The sequence below is a fragment of the Cricetulus griseus genome, chromosome 2 (genome assembly GCF_003668045.3).
Source record: "Cricetulus griseus strain 17A/GY chromosome 2, alternate assembly CriGri-PICRH-1.0, whole genome shotgun sequence".
NCBI classification, from domain to species: Eukaryota; Metazoa; Chordata; class Mammalia; order Rodentia; family Cricetidae; genus Cricetulus; species Cricetulus griseus.
In genome coordinates this window covers 132482786-132504211 of record NC_048595.1, presented here as the reverse complement: position 1 = coordinate 132504211, position 21426 = coordinate 132482786, and the positions used below count along the sequence as shown (strand labels likewise).

Genomic DNA, 21426 nt, shown 5'->3' with positions numbered 1-21426 from the left:
ATTTAAGCTTAACCTTTCAATCTGCTGAATATGGAAGTTTGCAAAATTACAACTCAATGAGTGAATCTATCTCTGCAAAATCCTCCTGTACTCTTATTTACTGGGATGGTCAGGGACATTTTTTATTGGAAAGTCAATAGCTGTAGAGTGATGGAAGGGTAGTAATATTTTACTTTGTAAATTTTCAATAAATCCTTTCTAAATAGTTTCTACTTTCCTCAAAATCATTTGTGTGAGATACATTATCCCTATTGTATAGAGCAGGTTATTAAGATTAAGGCAGATTAAATGATTTGGCTAAAGTAATTTTCACAAGTAACTGGTGGAGAAATGTGCAGATTTGTAAGGATTATCTAGGATGTTCTAACCATGTAATTTAATGCATCTGTCTATCAAATATAAACCACATGATTATGTTATTATTCTTAGGACACATTTCAAAATGATTTGGAAACACTATAAGGACTAATCAGATACATTTGGAGGGAGCTGTGTTGTGAACTGATGGTGTTCTAAAGGTTAAGCTTAAATGGGAGAGGCTTGCATATTCACAAAGAGGTGGTACATATCTGAGATCTGTTGGAGTCATCCTTTAGTTTAGAGCTGATAATCTGAAACTAAATGGGGTAAAGATGAAAGAAGGGTTTTCTAAATAAACAAGCAAACATTATTTTGAAGATATATGGATTTTGTATAAAACTAAGAAACTATTTTACTTCTTCCTCCTTAGAAATGTTTTGTTTATTGCATTTTCATCAAGCATATTTTCTTTTCAATTTTTTTTTCAGTTGGGCTGGGGAAACCAGATAAAGAATTTCCCATGTAAGCTGGAGGACCTGAGTTCAGATTTCTAGCAGCCACACAGAAGCTGGGAGTACAGTGAGTACCTGTTAATTCCAGAGCTGGGAGATGGAGACATAATCTCAAGGGCCTACTGGCAAACCAGTCTGGACAATCAGTGAACTTCAGGTTCAGAGAATGATCTTGTCTTAAAAAAAAGTGAGATGGAGCCTGATAGTGTTGGTGGACTCCTTTAATCCCAGCACTCAGGAATCAGAGGCCAGTAAATCTCTGAGTTTAAGGCAAGCCTAGTTTACAAAGAGAGTTCCAGGACAGACAGAGCTACACAGAGAAACCCTATATTTAAAAACAAACAGAAAAACTGAAGTCAGTAAAGGAAGACACCTGGTATTGAACCTTAGCCTTCACACATTCATGTATGGACACATGTACCTGCATGCACACATACACCACCCACTTAGCCATATGACAGACAATAAAGTAAGTAAATAGTTTCAATAAAGATCTAACTTAATATGAAATTTCTGTGATCTTATAATGTTTCAATGAAATTGGTTTGTTTATATGAAATAGAGAAAATGTGAAAATATGAGGGTTTACTACATAGGTCAAGAAAGCAAAGGGTCCTACTGATAAGCCTGATAATATGGGTTCAATCTTTGGATCCCATAGAAGGGGAGAGCCAACTTAAATTGTGTGTGTGTGTGTGTGTGTGTGTGTGTGTGTGTGTGTGTGTGTGTGTGTGTGTATTACCTAAGATATATACCAATATTATTTCAGGACCCAAAATATGATGCATGGAATGTAATTACACAAATGCACTTGTTTACCCAAGTAACCTCTCAACATACATTCATACTAGCTTTGTCATTGGATTAAAAGGAAAACAACTAAAATTCATGCCACACAACAACACAGTTTTGTAACATGTATGCAAGGGTGAATATTGGTCTGTGATAATTATAATGATGGTTTACCCTTTGTTATAGACATGGAGAGTAGAATACTACTTTTTCTGTTTCTGGTGCTACAGAATGGCCTTTGATTGTCTATGACCAGGTCAGAAAAAAAGAATTCTAAATTATGGAAGACAAAAAAATAATCTAACTTAAAACTTATGAGTAGTTAGATTGTTTCTGCCTTGTGAATTATGGTGTCATTCTTCATTTTCCTTAGCCCGGGAGCTCATATAACTTCTTTCATTATCCACTGAACTTGATGAGTTCATGTCCACATTCTTACATCAGAACTGTGAACAAGAAAATTCTGTGTTCTTGTCCTATCAGAGAGAACCTCAAAGGTTCTGCTTTATGATGTTCCAAAGATAAGGATGGCCCCCTACCAGTCAAGTAGTTTCTGCCCATCTCCCTCATAAGCTGTCAAAATGCCTCTGGATTCTCTTCCAACAGCTATTCTCGATCACATGGTAGCCATTAATAATGTGCCACCTCCTACACTTCGCAAAATACCAGGCAAGTGATGCATTTATGAAGGTCCCATGCCTTCATTATTCTTTGCAGTGGTACTTACTTCACTGTGAGAAGTGGGGATTTGAAAGTCAGTAGAAATATAGAAGCTCTTATAGCCTAGTAACAACGGAAGAGCATAGTTTTACAAGCCTGGGTTTATCTATTTGAAGCTATCAATTGTTTAGGGCTGGAATACTGTTTTCTTTGTAAAATGGGGGTCTTGATGAGATCTTAGAGCTTCAACAATATTTGAAGCTATTTTATTTTAATATCAAAATACCTTTAAGGGAGAGAGAAAACGGAATCCCTTTGAGATTACTGTAGGCATCTGTTTCTTCAACACTTTGTGTTCTCCACACTGATTTGGTCCTCCTGCACTGAGCACATTTTCTCTGGTGAATTCTCATTTTAAATTTATAAGATGAAAAGTGTAATTTCCATTCTTCTGATTGAAATTTATTTTTATTTTGCTTTCATATTTGTGCTTTTATTTTATCATGTCATAGAAATTATAAATACAGAATTAAATATTTTGAAATATTTAGACATTGAACAGTATTTATCATGTGGTCAATGTAAGCCCAGGATGTTGCACTAGGGTAATATGTATGGCCATTGCTGTACAATTCTTATATCTGTTAGACGTCAGTGTACTTTATAGTAAAAGGCAATACTGTCTGTTGAAATTTAAGAACAACTTTGGGTAACATGGGTAATATTCATGACTCAAAGCTCAATGAAGAATAACTTTTAGTATTTTCTTCTATCTTCCCATAAGAGTTAACATCTAGACAAAGTTTTTTAATTTGAATTAGAAACAAGATTGTTTTACATGTCAATCCTAGTTCCCTTTCCCTCCACTCCTCCCCTGCCCCGCCCCCCTACTAAAACCCTACCTATCACATACCCTTTCTAATCTCCAGGGAGGATGAGGCCTTCCATAGACAAAGTTTAAAACATCACTTTTTATCATTTCTAGGAAAACAATATAAAAACAGAGGCTTATTCCCTTTGAAGGAATATATATATATAATATATATATATATATATATATATATAGTCTGTGTGAATACATAAAGATATATGTAAAAAATTAAATATATTATACAAATCCTTACAATTAATTTCTGTATTTGTTATTTTGTATATTTATTCCTATAGTAAAAGTATTCTTATATGTATTCAAAATTTTGTTTCTATTTAAGTGGAAATATGTATAAAGTAATTTTGTTCCTAAACCTTCTACTGTCAGGTTTTATTTGTGAAAAAATAAATTACCCTAAGATTTTTTTATCAGTCCAGGAAGTGCAATTGCTGTGAGTTAAAAGATCAAATTAATTTAGAATCAATGGGATGAGGTGCGTGCTGCCCTCTGCAGTCTCTTCCAAGGACACTTGACTTCTGTGAAGTGATTAGAAAATGAGAAATCGGCAGTAATGTGGATCTCAGAGCTGTATGGAACATAATGGGAGCAGAGACATCAGCACTCCTGGTTTTCTCTGTAGAGGTCCTAAGTGGATGTTCTGTGCCTTCTGACTGCCCTTTGGAGATGCATCCTGCTTGCTTAATTGCTTGGGCTTTGTATTAACTCCAGCAAGTTCACAGTTTTCCTTGGCACACTTTTTTTCTAATTTAAATAAAATTTATTTAAAAAATAGCCAACTTCCAAGATCATAGTTTGCATACAACAATTACTTTTCTTACTTTTCTGAAACCAAAACAGTTTTCAGCAGTTTTGATACTGGCCTGTTCTGATGTCTCCATTCTTATGGACAACGTGATGAGAAAGAGGCCTTTCATTAGGCATTGACTAAACTTTCAGTAATTCATAGTTTTAAGATACCATGAGAACACTGGAAAAGTCAAGCAGACTTTTATGTTTTTACTGTGGATACAGTGTAACATTTCTTTTACACAATGGAATCATAATACTTAGAAAATAACTACAAGGTTTCCAAATTTTTCATTTAATGTCCTTTAGTTATCATATCCCCTTATAACATTCATTGCTAAGAATCAAATGTAAATAATTGCATACTATAGTCTGCTCTTTGTGGATTTTTTTAACTCTTTGTTCTTTGGGGACCCATCACCAACTCCCAAATAAATACATGGAGACTTGTTCTTACTTCTGAATGCACAGCCTTAGTTTGGCTTGGTTTTAGCCAGCTTTTCTTAACTAAATTATCATGTCTACTCTTTTTTTCCATTCATTTATTTAGCTCATAAATAAAGTCATGCACAATTATGATACATAGTACAGTATGTTCACAATGGCATGGCTAAATTAAACCAATTAACATGTTATATCACACATATTCATCATTTTTGTTTTGAGAACACTTAAAGTATACTGTCTCACAGCTTTTAAAACATAGCATATTGTTATCAAACATATTTATTATGCTCTCAGTAGACCTCAAGACATCACAGAGTCCATGCCTCTTGTCCAATTCTCTGCACACTTTCTTGTCACAGCTGAAACAATAATCTCATGAAATCGGAGAGTGAAAATTCTTTGTCTGCAGTAACTCAACCTGTTTCATATGGGAGATGCAAAAGTACAACGTACATAAACGGGGATGCTTGGTTAAATACCTACAACATCTAGTTACTATACCCATCTGTGTTCACTTTGAGTATGGTCAGTAAAATTAGACTTGGGGTTGCATATTTGCTTTCCTTCTAAATATGTACATGTGAATAGCATATACTGAACACTTTCTACAATGTATTAGTAAGTACTTTTCATGTTGTATTGGTTTTTTTTTATTTCTTACAAAAACCTTGTGATGTCTATGGTACACAGAGCAATGCCCAGCAACAATATTCACATGCTGAATTCCAGAAACTATGAATATGCTAAGATTCTGACAAGGCAAGGGAGTTATGTCTACAGGAAGTTTTAAGGCAGCTAAATCAGCAGCTCTAGAGTTAGGAAGAACCTCAGCCACCACAGTGCATACTAAAATCATAAAGATTATCAGAGAAAGGAGATGTGAGAAAGACTTGACTGGCTATTGCTAGCTTTGAAGATGAAGGAACACATGAGACAAGGAGGCATCTGGACAGTGTCAAGAAGCTAGAAAAGACAGCCATGAATTCTTTTTCCCAGAGCTTTAGGAGTATCACCATCCTGCTGATAACTAGAAGCTAGCTCAGTGACCTACTTCAAACTTGTGATTTCCAGAGCCATAACACAACACATTGATGTTTTAAAACTGTTTCTGACAATTGCTTACACAGGAAAGGAACAAGGAGTATAAGCTCTCTCTCATAATCAATGGTAAAGAGTCTTACATATCATAGCAGGAATCACAGTTGGGAAGGGGTGGAGTCTCCTCTAAATATCTTCCATATAAATGAACTCTACTCATAAAAACAGTCACCGAATTACAGCCTCTAGAGACATCAGTTCCATTTTGCCATTTTTGTCTTCTAACGCCCTGATACAAGGGACTCCACATATAATAGCTCTTCAAGCACTGCTTGGTTCTCGTTGCCTGTGAAATTATGATTCCCAGATAGTGCACACAGGCCAGCTGCCTGAGTCATTCCCGTTTTCCATAACCTCTGGCTTTTGACTCAGGATTCTTTCCAGGTTGATAACCCCAGGAACGGGAATATTTTCCAGAAGCAAAGCAGTGTTTTTGCATTTTATTCTAGATAAGAATTATTTCAAAGACCTTGCAATTAGAAGAGCATATAGTGGTTTTCCCACCTGAGTAAAATAATGAATGTTGGAAGGACTTGCATTAACCCACTATTATAACTTGATTTCTTGAAACAACCGAAGGAAGGGAAAGCGGGTTTGTGGAATACAGGCGTCCATTTTCATCCCTTGCCTTGTAAGGTTAGGAGTATGGTTTAGTGAGCTTTGTTTTCATTAACACAATGCTCCTCTATTTCTGTCACATTTCTTAGGCTTATCTTTCTGAGGAAAGTTTAAAAACTAGGTTATAACATTAACTACTAGATCCTCTGGGAGGAATTAGTGCAATGTCGCTGTGCTTTGCCAGGTTGCAAAGCACTTGAGGCTTGCAAGACATTTGTAGGTACATGTTAGTGGTTCTTACTTATTAAGATATAGAAGGAAAGTAAAAGAGTTAAAAATTGAAGATACTTTAGGGAATCCAGAGGGAAGGTAGTACTTTCTTTTCATTGTCTCCTTTTTTAAAAATAAATTATTTAAATTAAAGACAATCTTATTTTACATATGAATCCCAGTTCCCTCTCCCTCCCATTCACCCATGCCCTCCCTATCCACTCCTCAAGGAGGGTGATGCCACCCATGAGGGATCATCAAAGTCCGACACATCATTTAGAGCAGGACTTAGGCCCTCCTCGTGTATTTAGTTTGAGAGAGTGGGCTCCCAAAGCCTATTCCTACACCAGGGATAAATATGGGGGCCTCTGGCAGTGGAATCAGAAAGGTGTTACTCTTAAGTGAATGGTTTTCTCTTCTCTTTTCCATCTTATAGCATGCATTCACCAAAAGCCTGGAAATACCATGCTGCCATCCCCAAGACTTCCAGGGTATTTTCTGTAATTTGTAGTTAAATATGAAAGGAGTCTCAAAACATGGTTAATGTTTTAAACTGTTCAAACCTTGAGAGGCACAGGTGGGGCAGGGAGTGAGAGCAGAGGGGATTGTCAATGGACAAGAAAATCGTAGAAGTGTATTGTAATACTTAAAGAAACAACATCAAAAAGACAATTGAATATAAAAGAAATTGGGATGAGAACAGAAATTCCAATAAAATAGAAAAAGAAAAGATGGTTGAATATTTGTGCTTCTCTACAGTTGTGGAAAAAGCAAATAGGGGTAATTCCAGGAGATAACTCAGGGAACAGGGCACTAGAAGACTTTAAAAATTATTTTTCAGCATAAAAGTCCCTTTTTTGTTACTAATAACATGAAGAAAAAATTGATATTTCTTTGAAAAACAAACAAAAGAAAAACAAAAACCAAAGCAGGGTACTATGGCACAGGCCTATAATCCCAGGTCTGTAGCCTTCACGGTGGAGGGAAGATGATTTGGTTGGGCTATACATGAAGGCCTTGTTTAAAAAAAATCCTTTCATAATTTAAAAAAAATTACAATTGTCATGACTATCTCAATATATTTTTAGATAATTTTGTTAGATAATTTTGAGTGGATTTTTAACATAAATTTTTAATTTTGAGAATTTCATATTGAAATACTGTATTTAGATCATTTCTGAACTCATGTGCCCTCATTCTTTCTCCAATTCACGACCTTGCCTTAATTATTATTGTTTTTTATACACACACAAACACACACACACACACATCAAAAACAAAAACAATCAAAAACCAAGCTAAAGAAACCTAGTGAATCCATTTACTGTTGTTCCTGTGCACTTGTGTTTAGGGCTGACCACTTGGATTGGTTTACTTATGGGAAGGCTCTTCCCCTGGATTCAGCAAATGATCTTATGAAATGAACTGGAAAATTGACTATCAAAAATGAATTAAATTATGGTTATTAGAGGAGAATCTACATCCATTAATTTCCTAAACTAGCATAATCACTAACAACAATATAAACATAGTATAAACAATATAAACATAAGTTTATGCACAGAGAAGTGTAGTTTTCACCTCATCATCAAAGCTCCTCTTTGAAATAGACAAAGACTATTAGGGAAAATTATAATCAAAATACAGGGTATAGAGCCCAGGCCAAAGGGATTTATCTACTAACACTTCTGTACTTCAGACTCTAAGAACTGTGGAAAAGAGGGCAGAAAGATTGTAAGAACCTGATGGTCCAGGAGTTTGCTGTGATATTGAGTTGGATGCCTGTAGCTGTTCATCTTGAGAAATACCTCTCTCTGGTTTGGCATGTCAATAATGTGTTTTTATTATGCAGATCTTGTTTAGGCAGCCAAGATGTTTCATCCAAGAAGTTTCTTGGGTGAAACTTCTCTGTCATATATAGAAGATGCTGTCTTGCAGCAGACATCTTAGTCTTATCAGTCTTAGAGCCTTTCAGTATGCAATTACTCGACTTACCTGCCTTCTGTCTCTTTACTCTGTGCTCCAAAATCTAACGAAGCAGTCATGGGCTAGAATAAGGATGGCATCCTAGTTCCCTTTTGGGTCGATATATTTCTCTGTTCTCATGTCAATTCCAAACTCTTGTTATTGCTATAGTTCTATAGTAGAGCTTGAAGTCAGGGATGGTGATGCCTCTAGAAGTTCCTTTATTGTACAGTGTTGTTTTAGCTATCCTATTTTCTTTTTTTCTGTTTTTCCATATGAAGTTGAGTATTGTTCTTTTGAGGTCTGTGATGGTCTGTGTTTGGGATTTTGATGGGGATTGCATTGAATGTGTGATTGCTTTTGGCAAGATTGCCATTTTTACTATGTTGATCCTATCTATGCAAGAGCATGGGAGATCTTTCCATTTTTCTGGAATCTAATTTAATTTCTTTCTTTTTTCTTTTTTAAAATTTAAATTAGAAACAAGATTGTTTTACATGTCAATACCAGTTCCCTCTCACTCCCCTCCTCCCCTGCGCCCCCAATACTCTATCCCATACCCTTTCTGTTCCCCAGGGAGGGTGAGGCCTTCCACAAGAGATCTTCAGAGTCTGTAATATCATTTGGAGCTGGGCCTAGGACCTTCCCCATGTGTCTAGGCTGAGAGAGTATCCCTCTATGTGGAGTGTGTTCCCAAAGTCCATTAATATGCTAGAGATAAGTACTGATCTACTACCAGAGTCCCTATAGATTTCTGGGACCTCCTCACTGACATCCTCCTTCAGGGTGTCTGGATCAGTCCTATGCTGGTTTCCCAGCTATCAGTCTGGGGTCCATGAGCTCCCCCTTGTTCAGGTCAGCTGTTTCTGTGGGTTGCACCAACCTGGTCTTGACCCCTTTGCTCATCACTCTGCCCTCTCTGCAACTGGATTCCCGAAGTTCTGCTCAGTGTTTAGCTGTGGGTGTCTCCTTCTGCTTCCATCACCTACTGGATGAAGGCTCTAGGAAGGCATATAAGGTAGTCATCAATCTCATTATCAGGAGAGGGCTTTTAAGGTAGTCTCTCCACTGTTGCTTAGATTGTTAGTTGGTATCATCCGTGTAGATCTCTGGATATTTCCCTAGTGCCTGATTTCTCTTTAAACTTATAATGGCTCCTTCTACTATGGTATCCCTTACCTTGCTCTCCTCTATTCTTCCCAAGACTCAACCTTCCTATTCCCTCATACCCTACTCTCCCCTCCTCTTCTCATTCTCCTAGCTCCCTTGCTTCCAATTTGCTCAGGAGATCTTGTCCCTTTCCCCTTCTCTGGGGTATATCATGTATGTCTCTCTTAGGGTCCTCCTTGATTCTTAGCTTCTCTGGCAGTGTGGATTGTAGGCTTGTAATCCTTTGCTCTATGTCTAAAATACATATATGAGTGAGTGAATACCATATTTTTCTTTTTATGATTGGGTTACCTCGCTCAGAATGGTTTCTTCTAGTTTCATCCATTTTCCTGCAAACTTCAAGATGCTGCTATGAAAATGGTTGAAGAGATGTCCTTGTTTTATGAATGTGCATTCTTTAGGTATATGCCTAAGAGTGGAATTGCTGGATCTTGTGGTAGACTGATTCCCATTTTGCTGAGGAATCTCCATACTGATTTCCAAAGTGGCTGTACAAGTTGGCACTCGTACCAGCAGTGGAGGACTGTTCCCTTTCTCCACATCCTCTCCATCACAAACTGTCATTGGTGTTTTGATTTTAGCCAAGCTGACAGGAGTAAGATGGTATCTCAGGGTTGTTTGATGTGCGTTTCCCTGATGGCTAAGGATGTTGAGCACTTTCTTAAGTGTCTATCAGCCATTTTAGACTCCTCTATTGACAATTATCTATTTAGATATGTACCCCACATCTTAATTGGATTATTTGGTGTTTTGGAAACTAGCTTCTTGAGTTCTTTGTAAATTTTGGAAAGCAGCTCTCTGTTGGATGTGGGGTTGGTTAATATCATTTTCCATTCTGTGGGCTACCCTTTTGTCTTGTTGGCTGTGCCCTATGCCTTACAGAAACTTTTCAGTTTCAGGAGGTCCCATTTATTAATTGTTGATCTCAGTGTCTGTTCTACTGTTGTTATGTTCAGGAAGCAGTCTTCTGTACCAATTCATTCACGGGTACCTCCCACTTAAACTATCGTTTCTTCTTTAAACCAGATGCTCTGCTTCCTGTTCAAATCCATCTGTAGTGATATTAGATAAATAATTGAAGGCAGATAAAACTAAGGGTAAAGAACATGTTTTTTTTTTCTGTTCTGTTTCTTGTATGTCCTCAGCATTGTTTTTTTCCTATCCAAGAAATGAATGTCCAGCACCCAAAGAGAAGAAAAATTCAACCACTTCTCTCTGCATCATCAGGGAAACTGTGGGAGTTGCTTCCTGGGTGTCACTTGGTGCTTCTCTGACCTCTCAAATTACTCTGTAGTTTCCTGAATTATATACTTAGACTCATACACATTAAAATCTGGGATATATAAGGGTATGGGAGAAAACACTGTGTGTGTATTTATATTTTATTGTTTTATTTGGTTTAGCATGAGGTTTCTAGTTGTATCACATTTTCCTAGAAATGTAATTACTTCAAGTTTTTATGGCTAAATAAAATTTCATTGTGAATATATAACCTACTTTCCTTATTCACTCATCTGTTGATGGGCATCTCGTTATTGTAATAATGCATCAATATAATGGATGTGTAGTTGTATTTGTGGTGGGACTTTGAGTTCTTTGATTGAACATTTCTGGGAATAATTACATCAGCAGTGATGGGACAGAGACATAGCCCCCACCCTGCCATGCAGGGCAACTTAAAGAGCTTCCCCAGACTTTTAGGAACCCCAAATAGTGATTTGTGATTTGATGATGAAAAAAATATCAGAATAAAATAACCAGAGTTGGGAAATATATTGAAGCTATTTTAACATAGCCTTAGCATGAAGGTTAAGAGAAAGATACTCAGAATAAAGCAAGGCACATCTTTACAAGTGTGGTACAGGACTCCAAGGGACCAAACAATTGCCTTAACATTTGTCATATATACCATTCTGGAGGCTATATCTCAGAAGTTGCAAAAAAACTATTTTCTCTTTTTTTCATAAGAGAGGTATTTCAGGAAGCTCCAGAGATGCACCAGGTGAAATTACAATCTGATAATGGGAAACCAGAAGCCACTGAATTTGTACTAGGGGCTCAGTATGTATACTCTCCACATGAGATTTCCTGTGACAGTCTAGAAAATTACAGGTTACAGTGGGGAATGGAAAAGGACCTCAAGCCAGTGTTAATTGTGCAGCAGTTCTTGCTCTGATGATGAAAAGGTTCAACTAGATTACCGGGTAGCAGCTTTCTGTCTCTTCTCATGTCCCCCAAATATTCTCTGCTTTCACTGGTGACTCACTCATAGCAGGTATGTGTGATTTAGATACATGAGAAATCTAAATGTGATTTCCAGAGTGGCTCTACCAGTTCACACATCAGTAGTGATTACAGCTTCCTGTTTTGCCACATGTACATGCTCACCGGCAATCACTGGCATTTGTGTTTCCTTTTTTTCTTTTTCTTTTTAATTTTATTTTTAAATTAAAAGTAGTAAAACTTGTTCTTTGGTGCATCATTTTTCATAGACAAATACATAACTACACTTTTTTCTTACCACCGCTGTAATCAAGATATGGAACAATTACATCACTTTCCCAAATACTAACTAACCTCTTCTGTGTAGTCAAAAATTCCTTCCCAGGCCTCAGGCTATATCACTGACTATTTGGCCTCTATCATTAGAGTTTTGCCTATTTCAGAATGTCTTGTATTTGGGGTCTTTTGAATTTGGTTCTTTTACTTGACATAATTCATTTGAGATTTATTTAGTTGTATATGTAAATAGTTCATTATTTTAGTTGAAATATAATTATATCAGTTTCTCCCTCTACCTTCCCTTTTCTGTCCTCAACCCCTATCTGCTACATTTTCTAGAACCCCTCCCATGACCTCTTTTCTCAAGTTGATAGCCTCATTTTATTTGAATTTTATTTTTACATCCACATATATGTGTATATATGTAGTTGATGAACAAATATATAGAAAGACAACCTATTCTGTGATTTTCTTCTCTCCTTTTTAGACAGGATCTCACTATGTATCCCTGGCTGGCCCTGAATTTATGTGGAGCAGTCTGCCTTGGATTTTCAGAGCTCTGCTTGACTCTCTTTCTGCTGGGAGTACAGGCACGCACTGCCACAGGGGCACATTTGGTTTTGTTTGTTTGTTTGTTTGGTTTTGTTTTTTCATTGTTGGTGATTTTTTTTTTGATGTTGTTCATTCTGACTGGGGTGAAAGAAAATCTGAAATTAGGTTCACTTTGTATTTACTTGAAAATGGAGGATTTTCAATGCATTAAAACATGTTCATTGGCCAATAGTGTTTTATGTTCTAAGAAATATCTGTTCATTTCACTGATATATTTATTGATTAGAAAATTTGAATTTTAGCTTTAACTTTTCAGTTTTTTAGTATATTTTAAATATTTGTTCCATGAATGAAGTAAAGCTGGCAAAGAATTTCTCCCATACATAATCTGTCTCCTCACTCTGCTGGTAGTTTGTTTTGATGTGTAGAAGTTCTCTCTAATTTTATGTAATTCTGCTTGTCAATTCTTAGGATTAATTCCTATGCTATTGGAATTATTGGAGTAATTTTCAGAAAGCTCTCCATGTGTGTATATTTTGAAGTGTTTTCCTCTAGTTGTTTCCCTGTTTTAGGTTTTATATTATGATCATTGATCCATTTTTAATTTATTCTTGTGCAGTTGAGATGCATATCATCTTAATTCTTTTGCAGGTGTATATCCAGTGTTCTAAACACCATTTGATTATAGGGGAATCCTGTGTAGAGGTAATGCTGACCACACCCACTTGTGGCTGGACACAGGTGTGATGTGAGAAAGGTTTAAGAGTGAGGGGCAAGCACACAGGGGCCCTTCTTTCCTTGCTCCCTGCTGCCTAGCTAGACAGATCTGTGAGTACTGTTTCTTAATAAAATATCTGTTATCTATCTGATCTGACTCCACATTTTATCCCCCAGTATTTGATGAAAAGTTTGTTCTTTTCCAAATTATGTTAAAGATTATGTAATTTTAGCTGTGTAGGTGTACTGGTTACTTTTTGTCAACTTGACACAAATCTAGACATATCTAGGAAAAGGTAATCCAAATTGAAGAACTGCCTCTATCATATTGGCTCAAGAGTATGTATGTTCTGTATTTTCCTAATTGATCATAGAGGTAGGAGGTCCTACCCCAATGTATGTGGTACCAGGCCTGGCCAGGAAGCCTGGGTTATGTAGGATAGGTAGTTAAGAAAGCCAGAACAGGAATGCTAGTAAGCAGAGTTCCTTCACAGTTGCTGCTTCTGTTTTTGGCTCTAGTTTCCTGCCTTGAGTTCATGTCTTGCCTTCCCTCAACAATGGACTATGATTTGAAAATGTAAGCCAAGTAAACCCATTTCTCCCCATGTTGATTTTGGTTAGTGTTTTTTGTCAGAGCAATAGAAACAAACTGGGGTAGTGGGTTTATTCTTAATCCCTCTATTTTATGACATCAGTCTATATAGCTGTTTTGTCTTGGTGCTATGCTGTCCTTGTGTCTATGGTTTTATAGTATTACAGTGTCAGGTTCACAATATCTTTGTAATTGTTCTTTCTTTTTAGAACTTTTTGATTATTTGGGACCTTTGTATCTCCTAACCAACTTTAAATCATTATCTTAATTATTTATTAAATTATCTAATTATTGTGTGTGTGTATGTACATGCATACCTGCTGCCACACACATTGGAAATTAGAGAACTACTTGAGAAAGTCAGCTCTCCCCATGAGTCTTGACAGGTAGCAGGCACCCTTACCTGGTAAGTTATCTCAACATTCTTCCCAGAAATTTTAGGATGTTTTTCTTTAGTTTTATGAAGCATGTTCTAGAATTTTGATGAGATTATATTGAGTTCTTGGAAAACTTTCATTTATCATTCTGCCAATTCATGAGTATGGGAGATATTTCTACTACTAGTGCCCTCAGTTTCTTCAGTGTACTAAATTTTTCATAGTGGAGATTATTTTCTTTGCTAAATTTATTCCTAAATATTTTTACCTCTCTCCCTCCTTACTTCCTTTCTTTGAAGTAATTGTGAATTGGATATTTTTCTTAATGTTTTCTTCAGAACTTTGTCATTGGTATATTGGCCTTTTATGTTGATTTTATACCCTGGAACTTTGTTGAAATTATTGAGACCTAAGAGTGTTCTTGTGGCATTCATGAGATCTTCTAAATGTTGGATTTTAATATTTGCAAATACAGTAAATTCTTTCTTTGTCATCTCTATCCCCTTTCTTTCTTTTGTCTTATTGATCTAAGACTTTACTGCTGCTCAGAATGCCAACTTCCAGGTCTGCCCATGGTTGCGGGAAAATGCCTTCACAGTAGTGGAGACTTAGGAAAATTTCTTAACTGGGGCTAGACTTTTCTGGGGGCAAACAAGGAAACACACACGATTTGCCATGGTAACCTTCTCTTTTGCTTCATCTTGAAAAATCTTTCTTATGATCCTTCTACACAATTTCATCTCTTTACATGTAGTTACATATCTCTCTTTACAAACATGCATCTCTCTTCTATACAGCCATACATCTCTATATGTAGTTGCATCTATCTCCATACAGCTAGATTCTCCACATATTCTCCATATAGCTATATACCTTCATCCTTCTTCTTTACAAAGCCACTTATCTCTCCATACAGTTACATTCTCCACACAGCCATATACTCCTTTCTTCACATAAATCTTTCCTATATACAAGTCATTCCTCTACACAGCCACATCTTCTATATTTCTCTACTCACTCAGCTACATCTCTTCATACTTTTTTTTGTCTCTGCACATTCAGCAGCATTTCCCTTTCAGGGCATATACTCACTTCTCTCACATTTCTGTCCTACTCCATTTTGCTTTCTCTATGCACAGTATTCCTATAAACATTTTATTCACATCTAATTTGGTTGTCATGAATTGACATAAATCACTGCTTAACTTGAAAGATTTTATTTCTCTATCAAAGTTGACATAGCTTTGCTATACACAATGATACCACTTAACAGTTACTTTTAGGGGCAGAAATATATCATTTCATGGGTGTTTAGCTTTCTGGATTTTGGTCACTTTGTCATAAGCCTGGTTCACCAGGGAAGACAGAACATCAACTGAAAGAAATTACTCAATTGTCTCTGCTTTAGTTCTTGCTTTTTGGTTCCTGCCATGACTTCCTTTCATGATACTTTGTAATCAGTAAACCGAAGTACAACATATCCTCACCGAGTTACTTTTGGCGATGGTGTTTTATCATGAGAATGGAAATTTAACTAAGACACCCTGATTTCCTGGCTTTTAGTATTATATATGAAAAAAATTAATGTTATTCCAATATTTCTGCATTTGTAGGCAAATTAATACCCTCCCCTTACAGTACTTAATATTGTTTCTTTGCTTTGGATTTTCAACATTTTAATGCCATTATCTCATAGAGAGATTCTTCTCTGGCCATGTTCATTTGAAGTTCAAATACCTCATATTTGGATGTCTTTGGATTTATTTCTCTGTGTTTAGGAAATTTTCTGCTCTCCTTTCAGTAAGCAACTTTTATATACCTCTAGCTTTTCTTTCAAAATATTTTTCTACCCCATGAATTCATAGATTTTCTTTTCTTTAAATATGTCCTCTGTGGTTGTTAGAAATTTGGGTTGTATTCTTCAATTTTTCTTTAAGACTCTCTTTATCTCTCTTCTCTCTCGTATATGTATATACAAATTATATATTATGTGTATTTATGGTGTGTGAGTATGTGTGTTTGTATGTATATATTTGTGTATGTGTACGGTCTGATCAGACTTGCTGTCTGTTTCACAAAGGCAGTTGAAGTCATACTGTAAACTTGGTTAAAACACCATGGTCATATTCTGTAGAGGGATGGTAGTGCTGCTAGTTTGCTAAGTGGACATCACTTAGCAAGGTGTGTATATCAAAACATTTTCTAAATAACTATGTTTGTCCCCATAGCTTCATGGGAGAGGCTCAAAGTTATTTTCCAGGCAAAGGAGGCTCAGAAACAAAGCTGGCCTACTGACTAATGTTCTGGAGCTATGACCAATTAAAAGAGCTGACAAAAAAATTATAGTTCATGCCAGACTGCTGTCTGGGAGGCCAGTACATGACTGATCCAGACACCTGAACATGGATGTCAATGAGGAGGCCTCTGTACTCTAGGGGGCCCCTGGTAGTGGATTAGTATTTTTCTCTGGTGTAAGAAGGGACTTTGAGAGCCCATCCCACATGAAGGGATGCACTCTTGGTCTGGACACATGGAGAAGGGCCTAGGCCCGGCCTAGGATGATGTGGTGGACTTTGGGGAGCCCCTGTTGAGGGCACTACCCTGCCTGGGGAGTGGAGGGTAGATGGGTGGGGGGTAGGTCGGGTGGGGGAGGAGGGGGGTGAGGGGAGGTAGAGGGAGAAGGGATTGATATGTGAAACAAGCTTGTTCCTAATTTGAACTAATAAAAAAATAAAAAAAATGGTTCAAGGACCATGGCTTTGTAGGTAGGCCTGTCTTAATGGTTTATTTAGTTGTATTGTATGCAATGTTTATTCAATATTATTTGAAAAAAGAGTAAATTTTGAATTTTATATGAACAATAAAAATCAGATGAAAATGTGAAAAGGTTTCCTATTGGCTATTAACACAGGTATACTGAATGAACTCTTAACATAGACTTATTCACAACAAAGTGAATTAGCCATGCTTATAATCCCTGTAATTATCTCCTGTCCTGCTTCTACCTAATACTCAGTCTTGAGCTAGAGTTCAACATTTGCTTATCACAGTATAAAGGCAACAACAAGTTTGATTTAATATTTCTGTTAGTATTGCTACAAACTACTTACTTGTGCAATGATAATTATATTAAGAAAGGTTCTACTTGTTGTTGGTTTAATTATTAATGTGAACAGAAACCATCTGAAGAGGTCTCAGCCTTCTGTTGTTCAACTGATTTTACTCTGACATTTTCACAGGGTCATTATGACATTTTCTCAATAGCTATGCTGTTCCAGGAATTCACCTTACTGAGAGTTACAAAGATTTGATTAAAATTGCTCTTATGAGAAACAAAATTAGTAAACATATGCTGTTAGCGATTTTTGTTCAGTGTTGGCTTCTCTATTGCCAAAATACAAATGTGTTCAGATAATCACCTTTACCACAGTAGATTTATTATTGTCTACGTATCATATAACATCAGGTAGTGTATCTCCAAGACATGCAGTAAAATTGTTTTGTGATTTTTAAATATAAACTACTTTTCTGGCAACTTTTATTTGAGGATTGGGTAAATAATCTTTTTGGAAGGAAAGCAATTAAATATGTAAAGCTCGAGAAATACTGTTTGTGCTAGAGCATTTTTTATTAAGGAGACAATGTAATCCATGCGTACTTACTTTACTATATGACACAAATAGGACAATACATTTATTTGGAACAAACATTAATAAGTAAAACACAAGATTTTTTTCCATTTTAATAACAGTCAGTGGACATATTCTAAATGTGACAACAGACTGTTTGATTTTTAATTGCACAGTGGTTTTCTAGTGTAGGATTAATTTATAGTCATCAGTTTTAAGTCCCTTTTCACATGGACTCTGGTTAAAATCCTAGATTTTAACCCCATTCTAAGGTTAAGCCCCTGCTGCTTTTGTCAAAAGCTTGGCCAAAGCACTTCATGAGGGAAAAACAAGACTAGAAAACAAATGTAAACTTTGCAGCTTTTGAAACTGTTTTAAGTTTTATCCCTGCAATAAATTTGATCAGTTGGAAAGATAAACATCTGGTCTTTCCATAGTGCAATTTCACATTGAAAGCTTAATCTTTTCCTTTTTTTTTCTTTTGTTTTTTGAGACAGGTTTTCTCTGTGTAGCTTTGGGGCCTGTTTTTTTGTTCTTTTCTTCTTGTAATTTTAATTTTTTTTTATTTTAGGAGTACTCTTATTTACATATCAATCCCCCCTTTCCCTTGCTCTCCACTGACCCCCCACCCCACCCAGACCCCATCTGTTCCCAAGGAAAATGAGGCCCTCCATGGGGAACCATGAAAATCTGTCACATCATTTGGGGGAGTGCCTAGGTCCTCTTGTATCTGGGCTGCAATGGCTCCACAGGGAATGGGCTCCCAAAGTCCATCTGTGATCTAGGGATAAACACTGGCTCCACTGTTAGAGGTCCCATAGACTGTCCTGGCCTCCTAGCTGGTACCCAACATTCAGAGGGCTTGGTTGGGTCCAATGCTGGTTCCCCAGCTGTACGACTAGGGTCTCCTATCCTCTCACTAGCTCAGGTCAACTGTTTCTGGGGGTTTCTCCAGCACAGTCTTGGGAGGTTGATGAGCAAAGGAGTCTTTTCATGTTTAAACAATCTGCTTTCAAAGACAACATCTCATACATGGCTAAAACTCTTTATATAAGGATCCTTGTGACAAGCACCTCTAAGAGCAGAGGTTCAATGATGAAGACATATTTTGATGAATTAAGTGTTCTATAAGCCTGTAAGTGCTGAGTAGTCTATGCTGCTTTAGTTTCCTGGGTTGTTCCAAGCTAAATATGAAACCTCAGTCTCCTGGTAGCTTTTTTTAATTCAAGTAATTTTTTTGCAAGATAAAAAGTAGAATTTTAATTTCTTTATTCTTTGATAGCAATTTTTATTCTTAAAATCTTTATTCTGTAATTTTTTGTATATCTTAACCGAAAATAGTAGATATTAGTTTTTCGAGTCCGTTTTTGTGGTCAGAATTTGTCAGATTTAAGTTTTGTCCCTAATCTCTAGGACACCCCCCACACCCTGGCCACCTTTCCACACTACTCACTAGGGTTATTACTGAACCTACTAGTCAACCACACTAGGAATATGAATTAATATGTAATTCATATGAGTCTCTTTCTAAATTCATGTGCTTGAAAGTCTATTGTGATTAACATTTTATGAAGTTCAAACCAGAAATATTAGTATGTCAAATATTTTGTATATGTCAAAGTTATAACTGGGTTCATTTAAAATAAACAATTCTATGTGACACTAAGACTAAGTCATAAGTCTTTTGTTAGGGTTTAAGTAGCTATGGAAGGGCCAAGGAATGCTGGGGGTGGTGGTGGGTGGGGCGAGTAAGAAAGGCTGCCTCTTCACGAAGATGGAAAAGAAAGAGCAGAGTGGCATGGGCTTTATAAAGGGTACAGGACTTAATAGAAATGTTTTGGATTTGGCTGCTTGCACTGAGTTGATGAAGGCAGGCTAGGGGAAGCACCTGCTTCTGGGATGTGTGTGGTTCTCAGTTTACCAACACTTTCATTGGCTAAGGGTTACCTAAGACATATGACTAAGTCATGTGAATAGTAGTTCCAGATTTATTAAAAGCTATGATGTTAGGATAGCAATGAGTTTTCTGCTTACTTTTCTCTCATTTTAGTTTCATACTTAGAAGACAGTGTCTGTTATGCCTTTTAATTTTGAAGTCATCTAGCATCCATATAAAACCTGATATTATGACTCTGAAACTCTGAATTAGAATGGATAAATTTGTACATCCCAAATTCCAATTCTTCATGATTAGAATGTGGTCATAGAATGTCTCTTAAGAAGTTTGAAAATTGCATTAAATTAATTATTTTTCAATAACTTCAATAAAGATACTGAAGGAAAATCACGGTTTATTTTCTTCTTTGCTATGAGTAGGACTTTTCTTTCTTAAGTATTTTTCTATGATTTTCTCACACTTGAATTCTATAAGGAATTGGAAATTGATCCTACATGCCTGGAAATGCTCCAAGGCATGAGCAGTCAATGATGGGTCCCTGCATGGGCTTGGCTAGGATTGGCTAAAAAAATGTGAGATAGGAAAAGGGACAGGAGGAAGAGTACTTTGAATTGTTTCTAAGGTAGTTATGGGACCAGGATGCAGGTTAAAGATCTTGGAAAGGAATTCTGAAAGACTTTTTCCCCCAAGGAAATTTAAATTATTATGATTCATACCAATTTTACTATTACTGCAACAAGAAATTGCCAGACCAGATTTTAGATTAATAAAATTAAATTCTGCTTGAAAAAGCCATGTATAAATCTCCTAATTGTAAGATTCCATATATTTATTAAGTTTTTGAAGAATTTAATTAGCATTACCTTACAACAGGGCTTTGTGCTTCTCCCAAAAGTCATAAATCATGAAACCAACATCCTAGTCTCTGCCTCTGAGTTGTTAGTTAGAATGTTCAGAGACAACCCCCACCCAAAAAAACAGGCTTTTTACATTGCTATTATTTGAGCACCAGTACTTTATGGTAAGACTCAATTGCTGAGAATATTATATACATTTATTACAGGTCATGGACAAGAACAGCTGGTGCTGGACTAGAAGGTTTCTCCCTGATAGGTAGCTTTCATAGGGAGAGAAATTGCTGTGTAGGCAGTTTGAAGAGAAACATCAACATCCTTCCATAGTTCTGTACCCATGAGCTATAAGAACCACTGATATGGCAAGATATGGCCATTGGTACAACAGTGGTATGAAGGTCATTGAGGTAACCAATGGCTTTCCAATTGCAGTTCAAGCCTACTTCACAGGAGGGCACTAATGCCTGGCATGGTAAGCCTGGCTGTAGAACTGGCCATACACCCAAGGACAAAACTGACTATTACTGCTTTGTTAAATAGACATAGCATCAAAATAACTTCTAAACACTTATACCAGAGCAGCTCACACTCTTAATCAGAGTAACTTTTCTCTTTTCTTTGTGGACAGTGCTTAACCAGAGACTCTGCAACTGGTAAATATGCAGAAAATAAGTGACTATGGGATACTTAGCCCTAAGAGGGACAGCTATATCACACTTCACCAAAGGTTTGGCATTCATTGTATAAGAGACATGAGAAAAATTGCCAGGGTCAGAGCACAAAGAAACCTGCTGGAAAATAGTGTCCTATGCACATGACTGGACAGCTTCACTCATGAACCCAAAGAAGCTATGGC

General features: G+C 36.6%; 1 protein-coding gene across 1 annotated transcript in view; it reads left to right on the top strand.

Moving 5' to 3' along the window:
• Nucleotides 1–2185: 2185 nt before the first annotated feature.
• Nucleotides 2186–21426, top strand: part of Cnbd1 (cyclic nucleotide binding domain containing 1) — a 358967-nt gene continuing 339726 nt past the window's right edge. The window contains exon 1 of the mRNA XM_035439974.1: nucleotides 2186–2273. Coding sequence (XP_035295865.1) covers nucleotides 2186–2273 — 88 coding nt within the window. The remainder of the gene's footprint in view (nucleotides 2274–21426) is intronic.